This window comes from Sinocyclocheilus rhinocerous, unplaced genomic scaffold, assembly GCF_001515625.1.
Source record: "Sinocyclocheilus rhinocerous isolate Xijiao unplaced genomic scaffold, SAMN03320098_v1.1 scaffold173, whole genome shotgun sequence".
Lineage (NCBI taxonomy): Eukaryota > Metazoa > Chordata > Actinopteri > Cypriniformes > Cyprinidae > Sinocyclocheilus > Sinocyclocheilus rhinocerous.
The window spans coordinates 944442-953585 of NW_015645056.1; the positions used below are offsets into that span (position 1 = coordinate 944442).

The window sequence follows — 9144 nt, forward strand, 5'->3', positions numbered from 1 at the left end:
GCAGTGCGGATCAGAGACAGCAGTGTGGAGGTGAAGTGAACCGTCATGTCCTCATCGACTGGCATATTCATCAGCACCAGTCTCTGCCAATAGCAGCACAGCATGGTTGCAAAAATTAATGATCTAAAATGCTCTTTTTAACAGTTATTAGTACTAACACTGTTTAAGTATTTTTTTTCTCTGTATTTCAGTAGCATACAGCAAATACCACTATTAAACAATGAAATGCATTTGCAAGATACAACTTTTCTACCTTGTATGCAATTTTGGCAGGACACTTCTTTCCCAATCCAAGAGGTGGAGACATGTGGGTTAGCATCTCGTACATGGCAGTGTAGTGAATACGGCCACTGGAGGGGAAAAGCAATGGTATTCAATTCTTTGTGATTCTCATATGAACAATGGAGAATAGCATTTATTCTTCTCTATTTTTGCATAACACACTTCTAAAGAAATGCTATCAAAATATTGCACATTCTTTCACTGTACAGAACATTGTTTCCTCTAAACTTCTGAATGTAAACAAAACAAAATACAGTAAATCCAACACAAGTTACAAAACGGTGATTATTCATTTCTCCAGAATGAAAGTGACTGTTTTTATGAGTAAGTCATTGAGTCAATAATTCAACAGATTTGCTCAAAAACACTAATTCGCTCAGGAACAAAACACCACAACTGTGTGTTGCCAACTGTTCTCCAGGAGAGGTACTTTCCTGCAGATCTGTTTCAAACTGCACCGACACACTTGCCTGTAATTTTCAAGCAATCCTGAGTTAATTCAGGTGTGCTTGTTTAAAGTTGGAGTTAAACTCTGCTGGATAGTAGCTCTCCAGAGGTTTCCATTTGAAAAGAAAAAAGAAAGAGACATTTTACATTCTCAAGGTTTTGCGATTGTACATGGCAGTGAGGGAAAGCACCTTTAATTTGCCTGCTGCGACAAATGCAATAAAGTTAGGTAAAGCAATGTGTGTGGATGGGAATTGGATAAAAAAGGTGTAATGTTTGGGAAGAGTGACTGCATAGACTCTGAATCCACGTAGACTTCTACCTGTGGGCTTTTGTAAACAGGAGTGGGACAAGAAAGTTGCAGTACAAAGTACAAAGTATATCATTGCTTTTTGCTAAAAACATCCATCCCATACAAACCTCTAGTTGGCTACTTGATTTCAAGTTTTTGTTGTTTCAAGCTTTGTTGTTTGGGCCACTGGGCTATGAGAAAAGCTATGTTTTGCACTACATGCTGATCTCCAGCTTTCTAAATTTGTCTTTATCCTTGGTACTCTTGATGCCAAAAAGCTCTTCAGTTCCTTCTCCTGAAAAGAAACACCTGATGCTACATATGAAGTTTAATGAGTACATGGAAACTAATATGATAATTATGAAAGTGAAATATGAGGGGTATGTTTACAAAAACAGTAATGTTTGAATACACACAAAAAAAATGAATAGCATTTTTTAAAAGAAAAAAAAGTAAATCATTTTTTCTACCCTATGACTGCATTAAAGCCTTTAAGAAAAAATTCTCCATAGAACCCAAGCCACTCTTGACAATAAACCCTATTCAGAGCACCTACTCTGCAAACTGTTTTTATTCATTATACACCTATATCTTTACAATTGGAGACAACAAATCTCTCCAGGCCTATAGTCAGTTCTGCACTCTCTTCTATTAACACCTTTCTTAATGTTTATTTTATCTGAAATGTAACAGCATTAAACAAATACGATCTAAATTAACATCTTTGGTGGTCCTAAACAACCAATGCTGCAATCACGCTATATCGTAATTACTGTAATTCACACCCTTGGACTCGGACCCAGAACTATCGCACTATAAATGCCTAAACATAGCGCCTGATGAATCTGAGGTGGTCAGGTGGTACAAGTCGTAGCTCTCAGAAAACTCCCATTTCACAAGTTCTAATTACGAGTTCTACGAGGACGTGAATGCTTTTTACAAGTTGATATTTTATAATAACGGTAATTACGATATTTACACACACACACACACACACACACACACACACACACAAAACCCCTAACAACCATGTACTGGAAACTAATAAATACAAAAATTAATTGAAAATAAATAAATGAAAATTAAATTACAGTTCAAAGTACTTTAACTTCATCCTTGTTAACAGATAAAACAGTAGGTACTGAGGCCTTCTAAACATGCATTAATTAATTCCTTCATCTTAGTAAGCATAGAGAAACTGAAACCATCTGAATTCTAGTAACCTACAACGAAGTTCAAGTCTCTTAATTAACTTTTTTTTTTTTTTTTTAGTAGACAACTTTAACTAGGGCTGCAATGACTAATCTCTAAACAGTCAACATTTTCATTACTGATTTGTCAAGTTTTAGCAATGTGCACACATAACTTTTGTTGATGGCACTTAAGAGTAGCAAAAACACATTTTTATAACTTTGTTTTGTGACTTATAGGTCAAGTGATTTGTTAAATTTCAAATAATTTTAAAATAAAAGAAAGAATGTGTGTAAACATGCATGCAGGTCAACCAGACAGCACAATAGAAATAATTTAAAAATTAATTTAGTAAAAAAAAAAAATAATAATAACACAATTTGGACATTAAATTTAGATTTCAAATTGTTTACTTAATTGAAATTCTATTTTTTTTCCAAGAGCAATAATGGTAACAGGACTATAAATAGTTCTGTTAAAAAAAAATTAAAAATACAGTAAAGCATTATTGTATTTAAAGGATATGTGTCCACTAATCTATAATAAAAAACTGGAGTGCTGATGATATCAAAACACAAGTGTTCCCACACATGCTACTGTCTTAATAGGAAATCATCTGATTTTACTAAGTTACACATGTTTATTTAGACTTTTCAGTATCTTCAGTCTTCAGTAGCGAATATCAGGTATATATAATAAGAAGTAAAGATTCTCAATACAGATTTATGCATGCATGTTGCTATATAGTATTAGTATGGTTTGTGGTTTAGAGTGGTCTTTGTATCATTTGGGGTGTTTACATTTACACAGTATATCGAACTGAGAACGCATGGAGTCCCCAAATGAACTAAGAGTGAAGAGTGTTGTATATGTTGTATATTTAGTTAGTTAGTTCCTGCTTTGTAGTTTAAATTTTTATTAGCAATCCTGTCATATAGACATCAGTGGCATGTTCCTCCTAGTCTATTTCTACTGTTCTATTTATATTGTATCTGCTTGTTTTCTTTTTATTTATTCAAACGACTCTGTAGCACTAGCGTTCTATTCTTTTTCAATTCTACTTGTTTCCTTTTTATGTATTAAAGAAAAAAGAAAACCTTGCTATATTTACTGCGTTTGGCTAACCGAGACTTGTCACAGCACTTACATACAGTTGCTCTTTTGTTGGTTCGATTGCTTTTATTGTCCTCATTTGTAAGTCGCTTTGGATAAAAGTGTCTGCTAAATGACTAAATGTAAAAGTAGTTTAAATTCATGAATTTATAGTTTTAATCGCCCTCAGTTTGCATTTGGAAAAACACTTAAGGCCAAATAAAATCTAGTAATTTTTTTTTTTTTTGTGAAATTAAGCAAATACATTTTCAACAGAATAATTGATTATTAAAAAAAATAATAATAATAATTAGTTGCATCCCTAAAATGAATGCACGTTGTTTGATACATACTAACACCACACAGAAGGATGTTAGGGTAGGCACGTACAAACCCACCTTTCTTTGAACAATCGAGACCCTGTCTTCCTTTTCATCTGACATGACACCATCCTTCCCTTGAAAGCCTGTAAACAGAAGGATGTGGCCTTCAGCTTTACTTACAAGGGACACCTATTGGCTCACAGTCATCCACTGACTTCTAAACACTACGCTACTTGTCACAGCACTTACATACAGTTGCTCTTTTGTTGGTTCGATTGCTTTTATCGTCCTCATTTGTAAGTCGCTTTGGATAAAAGTGTCTGCTAAATGACTAAATGTAAAAGTAGTTTAAATTCATGGATTTATAGTTTTAATCGCCCTCAGTTTGCATTTGGAAAAACACTTAAGGCCAAATAAAATCTAGTAAATTTTTTTTTTTTGTGAAATTAAGCAAATACATTTTCAACAGAATAATTGATTATTAAAAAAAATAATAATAATAATTAGTTGCATCCCTAAAATGAATGCACGTTGTTTGATACATACTAACACCACACAGAAGGATGTTAGGGTAGGCACGTACAAACCCACCTTTCTTTGAACAATCGAGACCCTGTCTTCCTTTTCATCTGACATGACACCATCCTTCCCTTGAAAGCCTGTAAACAGAAGGATGTGGCCTTCAGCTTTACTTACAAGGGACACCTATTGGCTCACAGTCATCCACTGACTTCTAAACACTACACTACATTCCATCTCAACTCCAGCCCTGGAGAATGCAACGATAACTGCAAGATCGGCTTCCATTAGCCTAGAAGAATTTTTGACTTTCTAAGTATCGACAGACTGATGTGCACTAATTGCCATTTGAGGACGGCCTAATTGAAGAGCTCACAGTAAGTCCTGAATCCAGTCCAGGCCAGTTTTTGTTCTGGCAGCGCACAGGAATCCAAGGCCATTTCCAAAATTTCAGCAATTTCACCACAACAAAACTGAAAACATCCGTCCGTGTCTGACGCGGTGAGCAACGCATCCAAATGTTCTGTGCATTTTTGGTTCAAACAGCTATTCAATTTGATTCAAGCACAAAAAATTTTACACCATATGAGAAGACACAATAACAAAAACTGTAAAAAGCTGAACATCTACCAAAAATAACAATAGTCTCACTCCTCCACGGGTTCTGCAGGCCAAAGTTTTGGTAACACTGTAATAATCCATATTAGACATTCTACTAACTATTTGCAACTCCATGTCCACTAGCAGTCATTAGTAGACTGTCTGCTTAATATCTGCTAACTCTTTATTTCGATGCTCCCCAAAACACACTGTTCTGCCTACAGGTAACTTTACACATACATGTCAACTTATTTCACTAACCCTAACCTAATGGTCTACTAATACTCTAATGAGAGTTAGTTGACATGTAGTTGCAAAGTTACTTAATGATTTTCGAAATAAAGTGTAACCAAAGTTTTTCTTGAAGGGTGAAGGCCCAGGATCTTTGCATATTCACAACTACTGTTAAATTTGCTAACATATACATTTGAGTTGAACTACTGAACAGAGTTGCATCTGTATAAATGAATAAACCAAGCGAAATCAAAAAGAAACATGATTGTGGATGTTAATGAGCAGCGGGTTCTAGTGAAGTGCCTCTATGCGTATGACAGTAAGAACGGTAAAAATCATTAGAAACTATATTATATCTGGGATTCCAGTAGGTTGCACTTACCATGCAGCTCGGTCATATTCTCCCCAGATTCGCACAAACTCATCCAGATGGTGAGGTCCGAGAATGGATGAGTCTCGGGTCAAATACTCAAAGTTGTCCATAATCACAGCCACGAAGAGATTCAGCATCTTAGGAAAAATAAAGTGGCAATATTCTGGATGTAGACCAAGTGCACAGATTTCATTAATGTAATATTAGAGGGGTAGTCCACTCAAAAATGATAATTCTGTCATTAAATACTCACCCTCATGTCGTTCCAAACCCGTAAAACCTTCGTTCATCGTCAGAACACAAATTAAGATTTTTTTGATGAAATCCGAGAGCTTTTTGACCCTCCATAGACAGCAATGTAATTATCACATTCAAGGCCCAGTTTTCAAGTTTTCTCATAGCTTCATAAAATTACGGTTGAACCACTGATGACACATGGACTATTTTAACGATGTCCGAGCTACTTTTCTGGGCCTTGAATGTGATAATTGCATTGCTGTCAATGCAGGGCCAGAAAGCTCTCGGATTTCATCAAAAATATCTTAATTTGTGTTTTGAAGATGAACGAAGGCCTTACGGGTTTGGAACGACATGAGGGTGAGTAATTAATGACAGGATTTTCATTTTTTGGTGAACTATCCCTTTAAGACATAACTGTAAATAAGTATCAGGGAGAGTCAGCTAAGATGTTTTTTTATTGTGTAAACAAAGACTCATCTGCAGTTGAAAGATGCACATGAGAAACTACCTCCGCAAACACTTAACTACCAAATGCATAAACAAAGGCACTTACTATAATCTCTTATTTACTTAAAACAAATGATCTTGTCCTGTTTAGCTTGTGTATTAATCTAGCTTATGCTTTAAACTTGGCATTGTTTGCAACCAGGCTTTGTATGACAAATTGCTTTCTTATAATTTCAGCTGACAGCAGACATCCCAAAATATAACTGGTTGTATTTGTTTTGCCCCCTTTGCCCTCTTGCACTGAACTTGAGTAGAAAGTAATGCTACTCTTTATGTAATGTACATTTCAGAATTCTGAACAGGACGCTGATAAAGTCTCACCAAAAATGAGCTGAAAAAGATGAATGAGACAAAATAGAAATAGGACAGTTTAATGAGTCTGGCTGCCCGGAAAAGCTTCAGGAAACTCATATTGATGGTGTTCACAGACTGAATAAAAAGAGAGGGGCGAGAAACTGTCATAGTAAAGATTACTTGATAGACAATTTAAACATTTATCTTGTTTGAAGGATTTTTAGATATGCATTTACTGAAAAATAAGTTTAAAAAAAAGGAAACAAACAATACAAGTGGCCCAGAAACCCCAGCACTGATACACACTTCTGATTCATATACTCAGACCACTACATATGAAATATTCCTACCTGTAAATCTACCACAATTTCAGAAATACTGCCCAGCACAGTGATGAAATCAAAGATGTTCCATGTATCACGGAAGTAGTTCTGTGAGATGAGACCAGAGTGACAATAATGAAAACGATAAGCAAGTAAATCAATTCAGGTGCATTAAAAATGCATTCTTCTTTGAATGATACTCATTAAAGGGATAGTTCACTCAAAAAATAAAATTTGCTGTTAATTTGCTCACCCTCATGCCATCCAAGATGGAAGTTACTTTTTTTCTTCAGTAGAACAGTAAAGCGGATTTTTAGCTGAAACTGTGGTGCTTGGTGATTCACGAAATGCAAATCAATGGCTACACTCTAAAAAATGCTGGGTTAAATATAACCCAGCGCTGGGTGAAATATGGACAAATCCAGCAATTGGGTTTTTTTGACCCAGCGGTTGGGTTACTTCCCAGAAGGTTGGGTTAAACATTTCACTCAACCGCTGGGTCAAAACAACCCAATTGCTGGGTTTGTCCATATTTCACCCAGCGCTGGGTTATATTTAACCCAGCATTTTTTTTAGAGTGTACCATCACTTTGAGAGTCAAAAAACCATATCAGGCAACACAAAATGAATCCCCATGGCTCCTGGTGAAATATGTTTTGTGAGATATGGTTTTTGACTCTCAAAGTGACGGTAGCCATTGATTTGCATTTCGTGAATCACCAAAGGCCACAGTTTCAGCTAAAAATCTTCTTTACTGTTGTACTGAAGAAAACAAAAAAAGTCTAAAGGTGAGGAAATGAACAGCAACTTTTCATTTTTGTGTGAACTGTCCTTTTAACATCAATGCGATGTCATTAAACTCACCATGAACCCAAAGGCGAAAATCTTTAAGATGCATTCCAGAGAGAAGAGCACAGTGAACGCAGTGTTGAGGTGCTTCAGGACGATGTCGTAGGCAGCTGGCGCCGAGTGGTACTGAAAAGCATTACGATTATAAATCACAAATGCTGTATGCACCTCAAAATATCTCATTGAAGCTCTTTCAGCTAAAGATGAAGACGTTGAAAACCAAGACCGAATATACAGCTTCACTTTTTACAAATCTACAGAATGTGTTCCAAGCTGGAATATTGTATGTTGAAAGTTATACCTTCATCATGAGCACTACTGTGTTGAGTGCAATCATGACTAGAACCGTGTACTCGAATGACGGCGACACCACAAAGTGCCACAATCGGTACTGGAGGGTCTGTCTGTTCTGAGGCATGTATCTCGTTAGGGGTTTTGCACTGATTACAAAGTCAATGCATGCCCGCTGGAAGAGTGAGATAAGAAAGCAGCGAAGGAACATGCAGGTTAGTACTGCTGATTAGAAACCTTTATTATTTATTCATGCTTAGATCAGACTCTTATTCATAATAATGGGTGCCACAGCCCCCTTCGTGATCTGGAGAGGTGAAAGGTGGTGGTATCGAAGGGTCCAGTTCACACTCCTTCCCCCCGAGACACGAGAGCATGATCTCCTGCCACGACTCTCCTGTGGCACTTCTGCAAGACGTAAAGTAATATATCTACCCAGGAATGAGTCACCAAACACTAGAGCACTCAAACACCTCTCCAGTCTTGCAGAAACATAAGAATGAGTAAATGACAGCATTTTCATTTAGAGGTTAAATGCACATTTCATTAAACTATACATTCCATTAACTATAAACAAAAGAAAGAATGCTGGTCTAATTCTACTAAAAATAAAGAAAGTAAACAACAGTAATTTTTTCTCTTACCTAAAGAGCAGCATCAAGGCACCAAAGAACGTTTTGAAATTGGTGTGTTGATTAATGTGGCTCTCATCATTCAATTTAATATTACCGAATACCTAAATAATAAGATAAGACAGATTATTAGAATCAAGTATATTGTCTATAGAACTATAGAAATGATTTCATATCGCTACTCAAAAAGCCAGACTAGCAGGTTTTTGATGCTTCGGAATTTCTGGCACGTTGTCAAAAATGGAAATAATCATCTAAATGTGTGCCCTAATAAAATTTGGGGGAAAAAAAGAAAGACTGCAAAATTGGGTTAGGACTTTAACACACACCAGCCCACAAATACAGATGAATAAACAGATTTGATCATTAATAAAGACTGAGCTGCCGAAATACAAGTACATTCTGATGTTTGGGGAAGTATTCAGCCAATACCATTAAATTATGTCGTTTATGGGAAAAGTTTACATAATTTTGATAACTGCCATATATGATATGAAAAACTTACTTGCATGCCAATAATGGCATAAATGAAGAAAAGCATGGCAATGAGAAGGCAAACATATGGAAGAGCCTGAAACAAGAAGAGAGTGAAAAGAATGTTGTACAAATATTTCCTTTATTTATTATTTTCCTTTCCTTCATTATATTTTTTTAG

At 35.9% G+C, this 9144-nt stretch overlaps 1 protein-coding gene and 1 long non-coding RNA gene across 2 annotated transcripts in view; both read right to left on the reverse strand.

Annotated features, from left to right (window-relative positions):
- The window catches only part of LOC107705142 (voltage-dependent R-type calcium channel subunit alpha-1E-like), an 87365-nt gene that overhangs the window by 10253 nt on the left and 67968 nt on the right, over window positions 1–9144 (reverse strand). The window contains exons 30-35 of the mRNA XM_016508296.1: window positions 7868–8032; window positions 7582–7692; window positions 6745–6825; window positions 6422–6529; window positions 5363–5490; window positions 254–350 (exon numbers count right to left, since the gene is read on the reverse strand). Coding sequence (XP_016363782.1) covers window positions 254–350; window positions 5363–5490; window positions 6422–6529; window positions 6745–6825; window positions 7582–7692; window positions 7868–8032 — 690 coding nt within the window. The remainder of the gene's footprint in view (window positions 1–253; window positions 351–5362; window positions 5491–6421; window positions 6530–6744; window positions 6826–7581; window positions 7693–7867; window positions 8033–9144) is intronic.
- On the reverse strand, window positions 8162–9053 carry LOC107705143 (uncharacterized). The gene is made up of 3 exons (XR_001636042.1): window positions 8995–9053; window positions 8502–8593; window positions 8162–8265 (listed from the first exon to the last, which is right to left on the reverse strand). It is a non-coding gene; the product is annotated as an uncharacterized LOC107705143 (long non-coding RNA).